The 21,823-nt window shown below is 44.1% G+C and overlaps 1 protein-coding gene across 1 annotated transcript in view; it reads right to left on the bottom strand.

The window, feature by feature from the left end:
• Nucleotides 1–19,099, bottom strand: part of CACHD1 (cache domain containing 1) — a 110,942-nt gene extending 91,843 nt beyond the window's left edge. Inside the window, exon 1 of the mRNA XM_086462166.1 lies at nucleotides 18,890–19,099. Within this exon, the coding sequence (XP_086318292.1) occupies nucleotides 18,890–19,099 (210 nt within the window). The remainder of the gene's footprint in view (nucleotides 1–18,889) is intronic.
• Between the last annotated feature and the right edge of the window lie 2,724 nt (nucleotides 19,100–21,823).

Here is a 21,823-nt window from a genome sequence, read left to right as displayed (position 1 = left end):
GCCTGAGGGACATCAAGCGTTCAACACAGAACGGACCACTGTATATTCAGTGGTAATCACTCAGTAACTATCACTGAGCTGCCAGCGTTGTGGAAAGTGGTAGGTTCCACCCCAAATTTGCTACATGAGGAGACGGGCTGGCATGCAATAGCGGAGGCATGGTGCAACTTGACTTACGGAAACCAGCATAATGCAGCTGGACATGCAGAAATTCAGAAATCATCACACAGCATGTTGCAAGAAAGACGACTGCTAAAAATAATACTTACCAAGTGGTACAGATGATGAAATATAAAGTCCATCAGGCAGTTTTTAAGCCTAACACTCATTTACTCAGTGCTCTGTGCTTCGCTAGAAGCATACAAGACCCTGCCAATGTAAATAAACCAATTTTGCAACCCCCTCGAGGCACTTACACCATTAGAGTGATGTAGACCAGTGCAAGTGAAAATGAGACCCGGGTTCCCATTTTTCCCTCTCAACTTTATCTTCCCTGTAGCTGACCTGCGTTTTGCTTAATCTCCAATTTATTTGTTCTACAACCTCCTGAATGGTTGCCTTTAAGACAAATACCCTTATTAAGCATTTATTGTTCCACCTGTTCTGAAGATAAACATTAAAAAAGGTGCAAAAAAGATTCCATATTTCCTGCCTGCTAAACATTTTCCATATAAAGTACTCGTGAGAATAAATACATTTTAGCAGGGCTCTGGCAACAGCATCTATATGAAATACTTGTTCCTTTAGCATTGAATTTCAAAATTATAGCTAAATTGCTGCTTCTCAAATGACTTGCTACCATTTTTCATTTTCAGTTTGATTTAATTTAAACTCAGATGAAACAGATTTGTTACAAGAAAGGGACAGGGAAAGAGGGGTGATCCCTGGGGTGGCAGGACCCATAGGATTGTCACAGCTGCAGGGAGCACGCTACCCTCTCCCTCCCACATACAACAGCAGATCAACTTTATTGTCTTTCAGCCTCTCACAATGCACATGTAATGACTATTTTATGAGCAAATTACTTCAATACATACTCTGGAATCAATATTAAAATTTCAGCCTTTAAAAAAAAATAAAAGAGTGCCATAACAAAGATCTATACCGACAGCACAAGTGCAAGATTTGATTTCAAAATTCCAAAGTGCACAGAAATTTCTGCCAGCTGCAGACACTGTTCCTGGGAAATTACACGCTTGACACAGCACCGTCACACAGGAGTGGCAGCAAATGCCATGCTGTGTTTATAAAGAAAGAAATATTTTCCAATTTCTGAAGGCAGGGAACACCTATCTGTTTCTCAACATTCTCACAAAATACTCACCAAAATTCTCATATAAACCGCAATATCAGCAGAGAGAGCTGGAAAGAGTTGGTGAAAACCCACTGGGATTATTATACCAGAAAATACTGAAATTGCACAGAGCAGTCAGCCTCCTGCAAAGAGCACGATTAGCACGTTAGTTTAATTCCTGCACATCGCTCCAGCCCACCTGCATTCCCGCAGTGTCAGACCGTGGCCCTTTCTTCGTGTATTAATTTTACATGCCACTCTCTTGCAGGCAGGCAGGGAGCTAATGAGCAGTCCCCCAGGCTTAGTCTGTAGAGGAAAACTGGCAGTGGGACTGCGGCTGTTGCCTAATAAGATCTTCATATGAGAAGGCAGAGGAGCTGCCCAATGCTAGCGGTCAAGCTGGTTTTAGAGGGTTTTATTTATTCATGTCGAAGCAGCCCTTTCAGACAGTAAGCTGCTTCCTTACCACTGCAGAAGTTACGAGCGCGGGATGGTGTAGCAAAAAAGTCTTCCATCGATCAGCCAGAGCTGTGCCAAATTCCTCCAGACCCATCCCCCGTTGGTTGCTTCCCAATGGTGCAGCAGATTTCTAGGTTCACGAACCACTGAAGTCTTTGTGAAAGTCCAGCAACTGTTGTTGTAGATAGCTTTCACTGAGGAGATCCTAATCTCGGGCATGCAAAAAAAGGCTTGCTTTGATATTCAGGAGATAAAACCCAGACTATTTCACTTAGTTTGAAGTATGCCAACCTAGATGGCATATTCTGCATAAGAAGTTCGGAAGGAGAAAACAATGGATGGAAACAGCACTAAGCAGCTGGACTTCCAGGACCAACAAAGTACCACACGGATGTGGAGAGCACACAAGGTCCCAGGACAACAGTGACCGCAAACGGTTCCTACAACAACTTTGCCATTCAGATACTCAAAACTTCATGGGAAAACAAAGGTAACCCAAGGACGGCAACAAGAAACACATTAGACTAAGCAATTATCTTCTCCATCTGGACAGAAAAACACCACTGAAGGGGGAGCAAGCCGTGAAAATCCATCCAACCATTCATGAAAGCCCAGGCTAATCTCAGGACAGCAGAAAGGAGTCATGTTTTATGGCATGGGCAGGGGCAGCCAGCTCAGAGAGCCCAAGGGATGGACCTTGGGCCTGGTGGCAGCAGGGGTGCAAGCAAGACCCTCTCCTCTCAGCAGGCAGGATCAGCTCAACTGCTTTTGTAACCCTCCTGAATGCATGGTTTGCTATTAGAACAAAGCCACTAGGCTGCAGGATGAATCAGTTTGACAGATTCTTCATGAAAATAAAGCAGGTTCTCATGAGCTTGCTTTGCAACCCTAGGCCTGCAGCAGTAGGTGCCCAGAGAAGGACAGCAGCCAGCCACGAGGCTGGATGTGCCATCATCTGCCAACACATCTAACCACAGCCTCTGTCTGGATCCATAACTCAAAGCTACTGGCTCCCTACCTCACCGGAGTAAATCTGAAACTGTATTCAGTATGATTGCATGTTAAGATGTCCTTCGCACCTTCTATTTTCATGACATTAAAACAAGACTTTAAAACCTAGTTTCTCACTTCACTATCTGGATAGGACAGTGTTACCAACAGTTTATAAACAAAATGTTATCAGTTGTGGCATGCTGCCTATGTTTTAAGAGATATGAAATACAACAGCATGGTAACACCTATAGTCACTGTAGCAGAAGCAAACACTACTACTTTACTTCGAAATTGCATCAGTCACATCTTGCTCTACAACTCAATTTATTAGGATTCCTTCAGGACTTGTCCGTCAAATCAAAAACAGATGCCAGACAGCAATTAGGTTTCTAAGTTTATCAACTTAAAATACCCACTTTTGGAGGAGAAATAATTTGTTCAGACATACGGAGTTCCCCAAGTGAGATGGTACAGGGAAAAATTAACAAGGCAGGACAGTATGATCTGTACTCTCTTCTTCTATCCATCCAGTTATATGGATACAGGGAACCTGCACTCACTTCATATTGCATCAAGTCCGAGAAAGTAAAACAAACTTCATCTAAAACTGTTTGAATATCTAACATTTAATCTGCTTTATTACCTGAGATTAGAACTATTTATCAAAAAAAAAAAAGTCCTTGTGCTAAGTATTTTACTTTATTTTAGATATTTATCATCTTTGCCATGTATAGGAAGATTATTTTTCATATTAGAGACTACATGTACACTAAGACCCTGACCATTCCCGTTATCAACAGAACAGACTTCTCAGACTTAAATTTCATAGCATCATAGAATCATTAGTCTGCAGAGGAAAACTGGCAGTGGGACTGCCTTTAGACCTTTAAGATCATCAAGTCCAACCATTATCCTAACACTGCCAAGCCCACCACTAAACAAGGTCCCTAAGCAGCACATCTGTACGTCTTTCGAACACCTCCATGGACAGTGACTCCACCACCTCCCTGGGCAGCCTGTTCCAATGTCTAGCCACTCTTTTAGTAAAGAAATTTTTCCTAACATCCAATCTAAATCTCCCCTGGCGCAACTTGAGGTCATTACCTCTGGTCTTGTCATTAGTTACTTAGTTTATTTATATTCCAAAAAGACAAATTTCTACATTCTACGTTTGCACGGTGACATTTTTAAACACACACTATTAGACACAGAGCAAAAGCAACGATTGGAAGCGAGGAAGCCCATGAACTGCCCTCAGATGAGCTGTGGTAACAGCAGACCAGGCTGCATGCTGCTCTAACCACACGTTGCTCTGGGTAGTAACATATTGAGCAACGGAAACTGCAAAAAAACCTGAGCACATCGCCATTTTCTTGGGATTTGCCTAGACAGAAACACAACCCAACCACCACAATTCACAGAAAGCAAGACGTTCTGTTCTGATTTTACAAATCCATTATTTATTAATGCACTCATTCCAGTAGATTTTTATTTTAAATCCAAGCTCCCTCCAAAAAGTCACATTCATGCTTTCCAAGATTCTTAATTTTTGTTTCACTGAGGCATTACTGTATTTTCTTGTCCTTGGAGAGCTTTAGCTGGGATTATACATATGTACCAGAAACACAGCTGTTTCACTTCTTTTCCCCTTTATTTTTTTTTTTTCACATAGAAAAACCTGCCTCTAACAGCCACCCAATTAGCTGTTCACTATCAAAAGGCTGCTTTGGCCTTTCATCTTCCTGAAAACTGGATTCAAGTGAGAGGGTGTCATGGAAACTGTGTCTCAGGTCATTTCCTGTTGCAGTTTTTAGTCACCAAAAATAAAACAGTAATAATAATAATAATAGTGTATTTTTTCTAATGAAAAAATATTGTTACCCTAAGCTACTGCATGCCTTGCAGACATTAAAAAAAAAAATAATAATTCTTCATGAGAAACCTTCATCTGACAAACTAGGAACCTGATTTTCAATTCAATGTTCACCTAACTCTCCCCTAAAGAAACGGAAGAACAAATGTGAAGAACACAAAACCTGCAGCAAATATGCAATGAAATTAATGAAAAAAGTTTATAAAAAAAGAAATCTCTAGCTTTCAGAACATGTACGCTTTTTATCGCTCACAGTACTACCACACAGCATACACTGTGTGTGCTTCTCCAAGTATTTCAGTAAGCAAGTAGGATAGAAAAGCATTAGATAATTATACAGGGGATTGCTATCAAACCACAGAAATTTCAGGTGCTTCATCTATTCCAAGTACCTCCTTTTATAAACTAACAACCTCAATTACCTCTTGCTTTCGCAAAACCAGTTCAAAGCTTGCTGAATTTCATTATTACAAAAGAATTGCACTCGACTGGTAAAGCCACAAAAAAAAAAAACCTTATGAAAGACACCAAATTCACAAACATGACAACTTTCAACCAGCTGCGTGAGGTTACAGGTAACATCCCATTGTGGTACAAGCCCCCGTGCATGGAAAGCCTAGTGAAAGGTGAGATTTGCAGTGATGCAGCATGTATTTTTGTTTATTCACCTGAAACTAGCAAGATTTTAACAACATGAACATTTATCACACACCCGCATGCAGCATGCTAAAACAGACTACTTGGGTGATTGCTGGGAAGTCCCTGCTCTGTGCTCCTGATGAAGTTCCTACCAATATTAATCAGAAAGTACCTAATTCCCACAAGTTCTGAATGTAAAACTTTTGTGCCACCTTACAACACACAGTTATTTATTAAATGAGTCACACTCAAGCCAGACACAGACCTACTGTTGCTCTTTCTTGACATGACGTAGTCTCCAGCTGTGACTGCAGCTGAAAAACCATCAGCAAGTACGAGGAATCAGATGAAGACAAGCAGCTGGGGTCCAAGGCAAGAAGCAGAGGAGAGGTGCACCTCAAGTTACTGCTATCAACACACATCTGTTTGGAGGTACCCAACCACCACCAGTCCCCAGCTCTTCCTCATTTGGCTGTTTTCTTAGAAATAGATGGGCAGCACTAGCACAGCAACCAGCAAGAAATAACCCAATATACAGAGTATACCTACCTTTCCCACCAGGGACAGACCATACGACCAAATGAGAAATCCTACTCCAAAGGTCCCCAATCACATCTGTCCAGCTTTACCAGCCTAATTAAAAGTGTGTGGCTTCGCTCCTCCCCTCCTTTTTTTTTTTAAAAAAAATAATCTTCTCCACAAATCTTTACTCAGACCTTTCCAAACTGGAATACATTTTCTGGGGTCCTTGCAACAGGATTAAGGTGAAGTGCTCTCTGCTTGTAACCCCACAGAGCACATGAATTAGCAGTGATTGCAAAAGGAGATGCCTTTATCAGAGAACTTCAGGATTTTTTTGGTTGAAGTTTAGTTCTTTTTGCTAGTTGAAACATAATTAGATGTCCACTAGATTCCTGATCTCATGAAGTTTGCCAGGTCAAACCGAACACATTTGTGACCTTGCAGCCTTATTTTTTGAGAAATAAACCCTTTTTCTCACCAAGAATCTGTGGTGAACCACAGACAGAAAAAAAAATAGATTAAATAGAAGATGAAAGATAACATCAGATCCCAATTAAAAAAAAAAAAAAAAAAAAAAATCTATGCTATTCTGGTAAGTGGCCATTACAGACAAATCTGATCTGTGGACCAAACCAGAATTAAAGGGACTACCTGGGCTGAGAAAAGTTGTCTCAGTTTCACCGGGCTCGAAAGCCGCTATTGTTGACGCAGGCCCACTTGTGCTGCCAGGGTAGCACAGAGCTCATTGCAAATGCAAAGCCCCAGCTGGGGGTAGCAAGAACTAAACGTGTTAAATGCTCGGCTGGTGAGTGCCCATACCAATTGCCCCACGTCGGGAGCAGGGTTCCCTCCCCCACTCCCATCTGACTCCCCATTATTCTCCATTCAAGCTGAAAGCGAGAAGGTCTTTTCCTCTGCCGCTCGGTGTCAGCCAGACTTGGGAAGCTCCGCAGGAATTGCTGAGAGATCCAGAAACGCACAAAAGCCTTCTTCCACAAAGCACCCTTTCATCTAGGCAGTGTGTCTATTAAATAAGTCCTGTTAATGTGCATACATTTTTATAAAGAGATTATAAAGTAAAGACTCAGTCACTAACTCAACTACACAATAAGATTTTTAAGTCTATTACTAGAAAACTGGGATTTAAAATGAGTTAGCTGGGAATGCTTCACAACTCCTCTGCAGTAATACTCAAATAGGTCTGGTACCCACAACGACAGCTGAAGGTGTACTTTGTGTGTTTTAATCCTTTCATTTCTTTATTTGGTGACACATAGGCACCTCAGACCATGACCACTCTGCCTTTAGCACTGTTCAGGGATAAAACAGAAAGGACGATTCAAGCCCTGACAGTGTACCTGCACCAAACATGATGCTCAGAGGACAGCAGCATCTCTACTCTGGCAGGTTGGCAACAGGAAAGTTAAAAAAAAAAAAAAAAATTGATCGGATCCTGCTTTTTCATCATGGCGTCAGGATGAACTGGTAAGCTGTCGATCCTGAGCATTTGCTCCTGCTCTCCTCAAAACCAAAGCAGTAACAGCCCCTTTATCCAATTTCTCTGTTACATCCCTTTCTACATCTTTTTCCTACCTTTTCTTTGCCCACAGGGGCTAAGCATCTCCCAAGCTTTTGAATAACTAAGTCAGGTAGACATTCCTGCCAGCCCTGTCAGAAAGGAAGTTATTTTCTTTCCACCAAAAAAAAAAAAAAAAAAAAAAAAAAAATCTGTCTTTTTTCTTTCTGCATCAAAGCAAGGCTACAAGTTGACAATCTCCACCAGCGTGGGTATGGCTGTACTCCAGCTTCACACATTGGCCTTCGCAGATCTGCAACTAGCCACACTGCCAGCCCACAGACTTGCTATAGCAAGGTTTTAATACTTTAAATACATTTTTGGACATGCAGGCAATCAGACAGAGCCCAATGCCTAACACTGGCTCTAACCTTATTTCAGAGCAAGAATCCCAAAAAGGCTGTACATCTGTTTTCAGTATTAAAATGAAATGTCGTCTCCTAGCAGCAATGGCAAAAACCCAGTCCAGCTCCTCGTTTCGACCACAGAGGAAGACAGGCTGGTTGCAAAACTGACGGGTTTTGTCATGCAGACAGTGCCCTGCAGATCTTCAGGTCTACGCATTCACAGCCCTAGGCATCCATACAGCTCCCTACCAGTCCCTCAGGGATATCTTCCATCAAGCACAAAATCTCAGGGCATCTGTTACAATTGTGTTATTTCTTGTGCTGACTGGAAGGGGGTGACTATCTGCCATACCGGATCTGCGAACTGACCACCTCAGCCCCACGCACACCATGTGGAGGAAGACCACCTGCTCATCTGATGCCAACGGGCCGGGAAATTGCTTCCAGCAGACTGGTGGTACTAGAAAGCAAGGAGACAGGGAATGGCAAAAATTACACAAAAGAAGCAACCAAAAGCTCAGGAAATGGTGGAGAAATGCTGGAAGGATAGCAGAAACCCAGCTCAGCTGCACCTTCGGGCTGCACAAGAGAGCCTGAAGTACAACTTCATGGGAACGCCTTACACTTCTCATGGGTCAAAGGCCTTGAACACACAATAACATTTCTTTGTATCAAAGCTGCATCAAGATGTGCATTAATAAAAAACAGGTAAGAGCCTGGAATAAGCCCGACCTACACTACACGCGCATCTAGCAAAGCAGCTCTCATCTAACTTGGCTCAAAGGGGACAACAACTTACTTTACATTTACAAAGAATCCCAAAACAACGCACTGTCTCCTAACATTTTTAATGACCGTATCATCCCTTTCTAGCTGCTTATTTTTCATCTTCCCCTTTAGCACGAATTTTCAGGCTCTAATAAATCGTCCAGACGACACACTCGAAGCAGAGAGCTCACTCAGCAGGTCTTTTCAAACGAGGCTTCGTGTAGCAGGTCTGCATTCATTTCATCCCGATTCCAAGTCTTTCCTTACCTTCTCAAAATAGCTGCTGCTCCTCGAGTTGAAATCCTCTGTTTCAAACACTGAAAACCATGGCGATGTATGCTGGGTTTCGTTTATTTTTGGAGGCTGACATTCTATTCTTGGACACATATGAAAAAGCGGTGTTTGAAAGTCTGAGGTTGCAATTACCAGAATGTATTTTTTTAATGTATTTCTAGACTCACAGTCAACAACTTACTGAATAAATACATAAATATGAAGGGGGAGGCAAAATTACATCTACATGACACTATGGTGAATGGTATTTTAAAATTCATTAGATTCAATTTCTTACCAAACAGAAATAAAGCACTAGTCATTCTATTAAGCTAGTTAACCACTATCACAGCTATGTTGGGGCTATTTTAAATTTTGCTTTGCATCCAGTAGTTTTAATGGAACTACAGTATCATCAGTATTTTGATATCTAAAACATTAAAAACCGAACACAGCTTTCAGACTAAAATCCCACGGACCCAGCAGCAAGCTCAGCACAGCACGGGTACCTCTGCCAAGAACAGCTGGATCTTCAGCTAACCGATTTTAACAATTTCAAGACCATCAAGCATAACCCTCAGAGCAGCTACCGAAATCATCTCGGGCTATGTAAAACACAAGAGCAGCAGAATTCAAAAGCAGAATAATTCAAAATGAAGAGCCGGAACACTGTAATTTAAAAATGATAGTTTCTTGTCAGTCAAAAATAAAAAACAAGACTTCATTTTTTCCCAAATTACACTACTGAGCAGCAACTCACAAAAGAAGGTGGCCTACTTCAGTGTCATTAGCTTTATATTTGTGACCTAGACATTGGTGAAGCTAATCAAAAGCTTAAAAAGTTTGAAAAGTTTGCAATTTTTATCCTCCTCCTGCAATGTATTTGAATATTAATTTTTCTAATTTTTTTTTTTTTTTTTTAAATTATGACCTCGTATAAGCCAGACACAAGAAACTGTGTATCCAGGAATAACTTTCCTAATTTTAACCTAACAGATCAAAGACTTTGAAACTTGCAGTTTAAAAACAGACACCTGACCACTGCTGGGTAACACGACAGACGAGCCACCCTCAGTACTTATTCCTGTCTTCCTGCCTGCACCAGAAAGTGCAGTTTTCCCTGTAAATTTTTCTGTAGCTGCACTCCACCAAGCCAGACCAAGGGAATAAATCCCACATCACACCTGGCAGTCCTGGATAACCACTGGCAAAAGAAATGAAAGACAACTAAGAAATTTGCATTACATAATTCTTTAGGCAAACAATATGCCCAAGGAAGTTTAACTACCTAGACTGCAGTTGTGGCATATTTAAATTAAATATCCTTTCATTAAGTTAAAACTGCTAAATGTATTATCCTCAAATTAAAAATCCTTTTATTTTATCCTTCGTATGCCTTCCATATAACACAAAAATTGTCTCTCAAATGTTGGTTTGGCCTCTCTCGAATACACCAGTCCATGAGGGCTTGACCGTGCTAGCTGTTGTCAACTGTAAGCTGAACCCGCAAACCACAGCACACGCTTCAGCCTCCACCACTAACAAAACACCAAACTGCAATTTAGGATCCACTGGGTTGAAGTGGCCTTTCCTCCTCCATTTTACACTCCTTTCAACTATGAGAGATCCTGCTGCTTTCTTTTCCTCCAAATGGTGTTTAGGTCTCCAAAATCAAAAGTCAGAAACACTGTATGACTTCCAGATCGGAAAAAAACAAGGGAAAATAACACGCTAGTTCACCGACCATGAACAAAACCAATAAAAATATCCTGAAAACAACCTGCTTCGGTACCAATCTTCCATCGGCATTTGCCCACATGTTGATTTGCAATGGACAGGCTACCACTGAAAGGAAACACTCCAGGAAAACTCCATTTTGCTCCCACAAAGCGCATGCCTCCATAGCCATACCAAGGTGTCTGTTGTAGAGTATTCCCCAGAAACGCTCCTCACCTGATGCTTGTCAATGCATCTCAGCATCTACTTCAGCCTGAAAAGCATCACACAACATGTTTTTCTCTTCCTCGTTGTTTTGAGGCAAAATAGTACTAGTCCTGTGCCATAATGCATGACCTGCCTGATACACAGCAGACGTGGAATGGTCCCTGGTCAGGAACAGCTCTGCCGTCACCACTGGCCACACTGTCATCCGGATGCTGCCAAATGCCTCTCCCTGCAGCTGTAGCATTTTTCGACCGGTTTTGACACCCATCCGCCATCACGCGGTAAGGGGGAAGGAGAGGAAATGATCAAACATACAGGGATCACACAGCTGATCTTCTGTGTGCTACCGTGGCTTCTGGGAAAGAACTGGTGAAGACTGCTGCTTACTTGGTTAAAACAAAGATATTTTGCTAACTTGCCACTCATTTTAGTATCAAATGCTACCTTCACACAAAAGGAAAGTCTGCTATGATAAAATCTTACACTCTTGACCCACACAGTCCGGGGTTCCTTTATTTTCCAACAAATAAAAAGCAAAGAGCCGTCCTGGCTCTCCGCATGATCTTCCCAAGGGCTGGTGACCCCTTTCCAGCCTTGGCTCAGAGCCTGGACTTGCTCCAGGCAAACAGACTACCACTATAGCTATTTTGGGGAGCCTGTCCCTTCTCTCCACCTCACCACCTTAATCTCCTCCCCAGGTTTTGTTCAATATTACTTCTGAGGTGAAAGTATGGCCCAAGAGCAAATATTCCTAATACTTCCTTTGCTGAAAGCGAGAGAAACAGGGACTGAATCAGAGACAGGGAGGTTGTGGGAGCACCCTAGCCCTTTGGTGTAGTACCATTATATCACCACCGTCAAGCTGAACTTGCCTTCAGATGCAATCTAGTCTGAAACTCACAAAAAAAGGGCACAAAAATACTCTCATAACCCTACCAAGGCAAACGCACAAGAAATTCTGCTTAAGGCATTCCAGCTTCTAGAAACCTTCAAGGCAACTTCCAGATGTGTCTATTTTAAAGACTTTTTCGCTGGCCTCATTCCCACCTGTGACGATCATAAGTAGAGCCAAAAATTCCTACTGCATCGCAGGAGTATGTGTAAGAGATGGCCAAAACTGGACAGGGAGCATTGGCTAGAGAGCTCCGCAGAAATGCTGAAAGTAAAATTACAGCTTTTCTCAAAAACCTGTTCAGGCTTTTCTACTCTGCTAGTAGAGTGGTTGCAGCCTCAAATCACATAGTCAAAGTTGAGCAAAACTCAAAAGGAAACAGTACTAGTGAAAAGCTGGTTTTATCAGCTGTTTCTGGCTAAGAAGCTGGTAAAGGGAGATTCTAATGATTGTAATTGTGCAAATATACTTTAGCAAAGTAACTTGGGAGACTCTACAGAGACCTTGCAGGCAGTTGATAAAAGTGACTCCATTAAAACTTTTCATGGGATTGGAAATCAGTATTATTGACTTGTGGCATTATGATTATTTCAAGAGTCAACTCAGATTTTCTCTGCTAAATTAGACATACAGTATTGCACGGAAATCTGTACCAGGGAAGAACACACATCATGCAAGACTCAGGCAATGACTTAGCATGCACTCTATTTTATATTAGAAAAGCATGCCTTCACAACAGACACCGGGTAATCAATGTTATTAGACTCTGTTTTCCATGGGAGCAAGAGCACAAGAATATCCTTTTGTATTTCATTAATACTGCATATTATCAAACAACAATAAACTACAGGAAAATGATGACTGCAGAACACAGTCCCTCCATACTTTATGATTTTACACTTTATTCTGCCTATGATAACAGAAGAGGTAGTACAGCTATTAGTCAAAACCTCAGCAGAATTTTTGACATACAAAACAAAGGCTGATACATCAAATAAGTTACTTAAATTTCAATTTTCAAACTACATTATCCAAGTACAGGAAAAAAGAAAAAAAAAAGTTAGTATTTTCCTATTCAACTACATACAAATAAATAAATCCTGGGACATTATCCAACCCTGACTGAGGTCCCCAGCAAAGCCCCCATAAGCTCTGATCCATGAAGCAGTGCCATTACCAGGCTTCACAGAGAGCCAGACTCACATGCAGGTAGCCCTGTATCCCAGCCCTGAGCAGTTCAAGTGGAGTGCTCTGGCAAAGGAAATAACAGAAATTTGGGGTATTCCCTTATAGCTGGACATTTCCACACATGAGGGTACTGAACTGAAGGCTCCAATCATTTCTTTGCCGATTTCTCACCAAGAATTGATGAGCAGAAAAAAGTAATTGTTAAACAAACAAACAAAAGCAAACTGTTAATACTTCCTTTTATCCACAGACATAAAAGACTAACTGGTAAACACACACACAAAAATACTTCATGTTTCCTTCCATTCTCAAACATATCTTGCCTTTCTGTCTGAAACAAGGTGAAGTGCTCAAAGTTATTTGACAATAAGCATTATAGTTTTTCTCACCAGTCCCTGGCCAAGCTACTGGCAGCAGAGCAGCTTCTCTGCTATGTTCGGCTTGTTAGGCACTAACTGTTCCTCTTCTGCTGAATTAAGCCAAGAAAAAAGTGGGCTAACACACGCTGTATTTAGTTTTGCACCGTCTTAACATATGTGTTATCAGCCCTGCCACAGCTGAGAGATTCCCAGTCTCTTCACAGCATACTTGGATTTCTTGCTGCTAATAACCCCTCCGGTCCCCACCATGACTGGCAGGGTCCTTCGTCGCAGCAGCGCAGGGGACAGCTAATTATCTACCAACCCACCTTGCTGCACCACGCTCGGCAACTTTTATCTGCACAGGACAGCTGCATTCTCCCCATTTGAAGTGAAATGTCAGTCTTCCCTAATGCAACAAGACTTACATCACTAACGATGTCCCGACACTTTGAAGAAACAACTCAAAGCCTAATTAAAAATTCAGATTCTGTCTCCTACGCACAGCCATTTTCACTGCCCTTCCACCAGGACCTCTCTATCTTTTTGAAATGTTTCATGCCAGAAAAAAAAGAATCCGTGTGGAACAGGATGAAAAACTGCTGCAGTCTTGGGCTTTCAGAGAGCCCTGAAAAAGGCTGCTGTAGCTGGGTTCAAACCAAGACATAATCATGTAAAACAGATGAGGTTTTACTCCACCGGTTTCTACTCTGTAATTATTACTAAAGTTCACACTACTGCCAAATAATAATTTAAAGGAAAAAAAGACAAGCATTTATCAGCCTTCCTCACTTACATTTTTCTATTGTATTTCAGCTTCACAAGCTGGAAACAACCTGAAAATAAAAGGGGGGGGGGGGGGGGGGAAGTGGTTTGCTGTGTTGCCATTTGGTTGCGTGTCCACATAGGTCCAGGTTTCAGACATGATGCTGGAGGACCTGAGGTGCTTTACATCACTTGCTGTGCAAGTACCTCACAGTCACCGACAGATTTAATTGCAAACACCCATAGAAAGCAGAGGGGAAATGTGTGAAACCCCCGATTTCAGAGATGGAGAGCCACAGTTCTGGCATTTCAACTGGTCTGCAGTGCAGCTCCAAATGGGATTTCTCTCTTCTAAGTTGTAAATCCACTGTCATTAGCCAGAAGACCATCCCATTAGAAAAAAAAATACCATATTCTGTCAGTATTCATTTTCAAAGATACTAAATAAGTGGACAGTTAGTTCTGCTGACTGCAGCTCTTTGCCATTACCCAGAAATCTTCAACGAATGTGGATTTTTCAGAATAACGGTGTCAGGGCATCCTCTCCACATAAACCCCCCAAAATCTTCCCATCTCCATGTCATTCTGCTTGGCGCACAATCTGCTCTTCTTGAAAAACATATGGCCAGACAAGTTATTAGTAAAATAAATAAATAATACACTTGCCAATCAACTTGAAGACGCTTGTACTATGCTGTTTGTCATTTTACACATCACTACATCATCTGAGCAAGTATTAATCTAAAAAGGAAAAAAAAAAAAAAACAAAAAACAAAAAAACACCACCAGGAAAAAAATGACCAGCAAACTGCTGTTTTCAAAATGCATTTCTTTTCTTCCAATCTCCAAGATCAGAAACAGACAATGACAAAGGGCTGTGATTCCTTCATGGAGTAAGTGTAAAGTATTAAGATGGCAGAGCTGCCTTCAAAAATATTCAAGGCCCTCTGGGCCTATAACTTTTGTTACTATCTGGCTAGAAACATCAACAGGCGTTTTGAACGTCATAGAAGCACTCACCGACGCTTTTCATCTTCAAAGCATTGCTTAATCCTTTCAACTCTCACTGCAAGTATTGTATCCCCACTTTGGAGGTGGAGATGTTACCTTGCCCCACACTATCAAAACTAGACCTCACCTTGGACGCCCCGTGCAGATTTAGAAGGTTAAGCCTTGCCAAAACCAAGCAAAATACTCATGAAAGTTCTGATTTATTTTTTCCTGTCTTCACCTCCCAACCAAAGAATTTCAGTTGTTTCAACCAACCACATACTCTGTAATTTCAACCAGGTCAGAGAAGCCAGGATAACACAAGCCAGGTAATGGGGATGGTGAAACTCCACCGACAGACCAGGTTGTGCCACAACCATCCATTTAGTTATAATTTTATTAGAAAGGGGCGCTTAGCTTTTAATTACTGCTGAGTGCCAGCTCTGAATTATGACGTTGGGCTACTGAAGATGGAGCTCTCCTTCCCCTGACCCACAGGAAGGAGAGGGAAGAGTAAGAGATCGTGGTGTGGCTGTTTCTGGTTAATTTCGAAGAAGCATTGACAAACTTTGGGAGAACTGTAAACAGATCACCACCATTACTCAGGGCAAAAAAAATGCGCAAGCACACACACGTACACACCACCCCATACCCCAACGCATAAAAGGAAATACATCCGAGATTAAGACACAGCAATGTCATTAACTGTGGTTTTGGTAGAACTGTCAAACGGAGCGAGAACAACAATAGAGCGGTGCAACAGAGGAAGTCAGAGAATCAATGAACTTTCTATATTTAACCAATCCTGGAGAAATAACACCCAGGACAGTAACACACAGACACCCAGGAACCCGCACATCCTTCTGTACTGCAGTGCCCAACATGTGTTCTCAATAAGTGACTACTTCGTACAATACAATGGCATATATTCTCATCTGAAACCTAAATAAGACACTGTTAAACTGCTGTCCAATGTGTTCAGCGAATGATGCATCTCACGAGTTGTCACCTATGCTACAATATCCCCAGCTGCTCTATGTGGTACCATTCAAGGAATAAATTTATATATGAAACCAGAGCACTTACATGGGCGAAAAAACAAAGCATTACTTAAAGGTAGGAGTCAGATATTGCACTCACGCAAGTGCCTACAAATAGAAAGCAGTGGTGCAGGTGCCGAAAACAATCGTCAGGCTGATGCTGGCATCAGAAATCTCTCTCACCCTCATCCTCCCTGTAGCTTCAGCCTATATCATAATATAGACACATGCGCACCTTGCTCCTCTCAACAATGCAAAATAATGTGATTTGATTAAAAACACTAAGTCCTTACTGCCATTGGAGTAATTACATAAAACACAGGCAGCAGAAGAACATATCGCAGGAAGTAGATACCACGCGGAGGAGACGGATCTCGTTTACAGCACTGATGGCTGCTCCAGCAGAAATCCAATTTATTTTTTGCCTCACGACTTCCGTATTCGTTACACCCTGCCCCTTTTTACAGGCATTTAAGGCTCACAAGTTTCATGGTTCTCCTCTTACCTCTTCCACTTGCTCCTCTAGTGTCCGCTCTGCAGGCTCCATCTCATCCTCCCGTCCTGCATTTATGAAGACTCTACCTACAAATTCCTCTTTTTTCCAGGCTCAAAACCACACCCAAACCAACCTCTCACCTTCACTATTTAAGCATTTCCACCTGCTCTTTCATTCATTGGATGCTTCCTCCCCACCTCCAGCTCAGACCTGTCCTTCCTCCAAAGCCCTCTCCCACAGCTCCGTCCCACTCCAGCGGCTGGGGACACCACCTCCTGCCTATCACCAGGACATGCAGACGTGGGAGCCACAACTGGCACGGACCAAAGCACGAAGACAGCACGCAAGGGAAGCATTAAATCCCACCGCTTCCTCCTCTACTATTTATGAAACTAAATAAAACCGCAGCTCCCAAATGGTTGGATATTAATCCTTCCTCTCGCTACCACAACTTCCTCTCGCTTGGTCCTGATCTGGGGCCTGCCTCCACGTCGCCCTCCGAACCCAGGACAACACCTCTAGATTTATATCCAATTAAAGCCCAAAAGCTCTCTCGCTCTTCTTCCAAAATCCCCCACTCCTCCTTTCTGCCTAGGGAAAAGCCTCACCATGGCACCTGTTTGCATCATCCCAAGCATTCCCACCGTGCCAACGGTCCTGCGGCACAGGCAGCCCTCCACCTGGCACCAGGGGCCCGCTGGCCCACTGCTGCCCACCAATGGCCCTGCACAAGCAGAGAAAAAGGGTGATTCTGCACCCGCTACACCCAGCCCCGCCTGCGCGGGCTTGGGAAATTTCTGCCCTAAAATCAAGTGAGAAGCACGGGCTGCAGTGACACATGTCATAACATTTTTCGTTCTACTGTAGGAGGTCAGCAAAGAAGCTTCTAAAATCAGGGGAGGTTTGTTCCCACCGGTTTTTAATCTTAAACAGCTGTAAAAATGTTACAGAGGAGTGCAAAGGACAGACTGCGCATTAGCTTGATGGGAATTAAGACAGCCAAAATATTAAGCATATAAAAATAGAGCTCAGTATGAAAAGGGTTTTGGGAGTTTAACTACCAGTTTCACTGCATTAAATTACTTTGTGGCCTTAAATATCCAACTAATGCTAAAACCATGTTTACTATTATTTGCATCCCTGTGCACCCAGATTGTTCCCCAGTTCGTATCATCAGTACAATTCTTGGAAAGAAAACCTGGCCCATCCTACGCTTAGCTTGTGTATCACAGCAAGGTAACCACGCGTATTTTTATGAGTTGCTTTTTTAAAGACAATACGTGTTGAGATGATTGTATTAGATTTTTTTTTAACACCAGAAACAGATTTAGCAATATAATTATACTGACTTAATTTGCATTAACCAGCGACTTCACCATTTACAGGATTATGCTCGTATCTTTCGAGGAGAAATACACACATACATATGCACGGAAAAAAAAGTGACTCCCTTGAATTCAGTACATCAATAATCTACCTTGTTAAGCGAAGTCATTTAAATCCACCTCGTCTTAGCATCAAGGACAAGAGACAGCTCAGTGTTTTCCCGGACAAAACACAGCCCTAGGAGGCCGCTCAACACAATGATGTTGCAGAGGTGAGAGAATGAAGCCAGTTTAGAGAAGATAAAAGGCCATTTGGGTAGAGACCCCTGCTGATCCTATGAAAGTGTCTCCTTTTCAATTTGGGAGGCTTTTAAAACTGCATTTGCTACTGACCATACCTTCCTCTGAAAGCCGCTTGGGATCCGATTTCACTTCCCCCCCCCCGAGAGGGTCCGTAGCCGATGGCTATAACGCAGGCATCAGCACACCCTGCAAGTCCGACCAGTCCCTACGCAGAACACCCCATTAAGATGCAGCCCTTAAGGCCGAGATGCAAATAACTGCTTCATCACCACCTTCACCCAAATCCCGAAATGAATTAACAGCATCTGAATAAACTTGTCCAAACGCACGCTCGCGCCGGGAAGCATTTCTTTACTCCGATCTGAGCGTTTTCGGGCAGGACTCGACTCATTACAGCTCCCTGCCAGCAAGCAGAGGGATAGATGCTCGGGCGGGAGGCAGGTTAGCACCGAGCCACAAGCCGCCCCGCAGCGCGGCGGGTTCAGCCCCAAGGCCGGGCTCGGACCCCTCTGCAAAAACTGGCCTTCGGGACTTCGCAGGGGGGCGTTTTCTGCCCGCTTCTGCTGTCTAAATTACAAATAAACACGAGTCCCTCCGTCACCCCCCTCGGCCCGCCCTGCTCGCTCCCGCCGCGGACCTGCCTGCCCGGCCGGGGCTGAGGGGAGCGGAGCTGGGGCAGCCGGGCGGCCCGCGCAGGGGAAAGTTTGCAAAGAAGAAAAGAACCGGGGAGGGCAGGCGGGGAGGGGGGGGAGGGAGAAAGAAAGGAATGAAGAAAGAAAGGGCAAGATGTGGAGGAGGGAGGGAGGGAAAACCAGGCGAGGCGCGGGCCGGGCCGGGCCGTACCTGCATGGTGACGACCCCCAGCTCCTCGGTGGCGAGTTTCCTCATCTGGGTGGCCAGAACTTGCGCTTCGTCCAGGATGGAGAACTCCGCCTCGGCCGTTCCCAGCCCGCAGAGCAGCGCCAGACAGAGGAGGCCGAGCGGCCCCCGACCCCGCGGGCGGCGGCCCCGGGCGGTAACGGCGGCCTCCTGCCGCCCGCCGCCCCGCGCCATGCTGCCGCGGTGGGAGAGCCGCGGGCACCGCCTCCGGCCAACCCCCCCCCCCCCGCCCCCCCCGCGACTCCCGCACCGCCTTCCCCCGGGCCCCGGGGGGGCCGGCTAGGGCTGCGCGGCGGCCGCCATGCAGGGGGACGGCGGCGGCTCGGCGGGCGGCCGCTGCGCCCCGCGCCCGGCTCCGGGAACACTGCGCACCGCGGCCCCGCCGCTGACTGAGGAGCGGCGGCGGAGGAGAGACGCAAAGTACGGAGCGGAGGAGGAGGAGCGGGAGCGGCGGAGCCGGGATCGGAGTCGCCGCGGGGAATGGGAGGTGTCTGGTGCCGCCGCGCTGCGGGCGGGGGCAGCGCGGGGCCGGGCCGGGCCCCCTCCTCCCCGCTCCCTCCCCTCCCGCCCCGCCCGCTGCCCGCGGGGGGGCCGCGCTGCCGCCCGCCGCCCGGGGCTGGGGAGCGGGGCTGGGGAGGCGGGAGATCCCGCCCGGGCTGCGGCCGCGGGAACCGCAAGTGTTTGTTTAATCCGCCCTGAGCGCAGCCCTGGAAAGCCAGCACAGGTTTGGGGTTTTTTTCCAAACCTTTTTAAAATTTATTTATACTTTTTTAAAAAACTTTTTTTACCCTTTTTTGTTTGGTTGTTTTTGGTGTTTTGTTTTGTTTTTGTTTTTTTAAGTCAGAGTGCAGTGTTTCTGTCTCCTCTTGCAACCCGGAGCGCGAAGGCACCCATCCCCGGGCAGCACGGGCTCGTGTCAAGCAACTGAGCCCTGAGAAAATGTTTATCGTGCAACGAGGGGGGAAAATAAATAAATGAAAGGAACGCAGGGACGGCCTAACCCGCTCGATGGCACACAAGCGACAGCATCCTCCCGGGAAGACCAGCGCGGAGGACATAACAAGCCAAGACCCCTGGAGAAACGTCTCCTTTGGGTGATGAAACACTGGGGTAGGAACAAAGTCACATTGGGGGTGATGCAGACAAACCCCTTTCCATAACCTGTGCTCGTAAACCACCATGGGGGCAAGCACATGCCAAGCCCTGCGCCGAGTGATACGCAGCAGCAGCATCTTTCTTAATCCCTCCTCTTCCTCACACCTTATGCCTTCCTTCCTTATTATGCGCCTTGTTAGGAACACACCAGAAGCCTTGCATGCACAGGGGGTTGTATTAGGAGAACACGTACAGGGGAATAAAATTTGCCAAATGAAAGCAGGAGTCCTTTTATTTTGCTCCCAGCAGTGGTTCCAGGTCAGCCATCAGCGAGCCCAAGAAGCCAAATACTAAGCGCATAGGAAATACATACCCTCTGGATTTCTCTTTGTTAATTAACGCTTTATGTTGAAACCCTGCAAATGTATATAGTTTTAAAATAAATTTAATCTATAGTGACTAGATGTCTTCAATATGCACTTCAGTAGTTAATTTTTTTAACAGAGTCCTACAAGAGTCACTTGTGTCCCATAGCAGTAAATTCCACGAGTTATCATCCAAGGATTAATACAGTGACATACTATTTTCTATAATCATATTCTATTTTTCTTGAAATGTGGTTTCTATCTGCTTTAATGGTTGATTTTTTGAATTCTCCCAGGTGCTGGGTGCCAGCAGCAATTCCACATCCCGCTTTGTTGAGAGTGGGAGCTGGGTGAGACCCAAAGCCCTTCTCCTGCGGGAGATGCAGCCAGGCAGCATTTGCTGGCACCTCTCAGGGTCAGGTTTTACCTGCTGCTGCTCTTGTGAGGGAGGTCAGCAAAACTGTCTTTCATTTGGTTTTAGTAAATGAAATTTAATTCTTACTACACAAAAGCTGTATCAGTTTATCCTTGGCTTTTGTTCATTTAAGTGATTTATGGGTCTAACTTTTTTTTTTCGGTTTTCCTGAGGAGGACTTCTGGTTTAGCAAAATCCATCTAAACCAAAACAATGCCTCTCAAAACTGCCATAATCAGTATCTTGTATTTCCAATGCTGAAGTAGCATTTGCTACCTGAAAGACAAGGAATTTTCTTTCCATCATGCAAAAGCTTTTGAACTTCTCTTGGAATATTTTCCCTGGGCCCAAGACAGAGAGAGGGAAAACTCAGCCAAATTCACTGTTAGCACTAGTAATTTTCATATTATATTTTATGTTTATTAGATTCACTAGTATAGGATGCAAAGGTTTTAAATTATAGTGAAAAGCTGAGTGGTTTTAAAATATCTTGGCTAAACTACCCATACTTTTTTATTTTATTTCAGTCCTCAGCTGCATGTTTGAAAAGAAAACTCTGTCTCTGTAAACTTCGTAACATAAAAAATTATCAAATCAAGGTGACAGCTGGAGCTAAGTCAGCAGCTAGCTGCATTAGCAACACCACTGAATTTCCAGCTATCCAAGTCATCCAATTCATGCACCCAATCATGAAATCACAAGGTTAATGGTACAAAGAGTCTTTTTTTTTTTTTTTTTTTTTTTAACAAACTAACCTCAGGAAATGAATGAGGCAATTGTCCTTCTGGTTCCAAAGCCTCGGGATCCTGCTCATGGCGAGGGAACCGACTGAACAGGTTTAACATTTTCATGTACAATCTAAACTCCTTTACTCTACAGCCCTCAAGGCAAACCTGGACTCCTCCTGGAGTTCTCATATGCCTCGTGCCTACACCACTGCCTCCCCAGACAAGCTAGCCAGCTCCCAGCACAGCACCAGTTAGCAACCTTTCCTTCCACCCTGCAGCTCGTTGCCTCCTGTAT

The sequence above is a fragment of the Leptosomus discolor genome, chromosome 3 (assembly GCF_034619465.1).
Source record: "Leptosomus discolor isolate bLepDis1 chromosome 3, bLepDis1.hap2, whole genome shotgun sequence".
NCBI lineage: Eukaryota > Metazoa > Chordata > Aves > Leptosomiformes > Leptosomidae > Leptosomus > Leptosomus discolor.
Note: the sequence above shows the minus strand (reverse complement) of the source record. Positions and strands in the feature narration are given on the sequence as shown.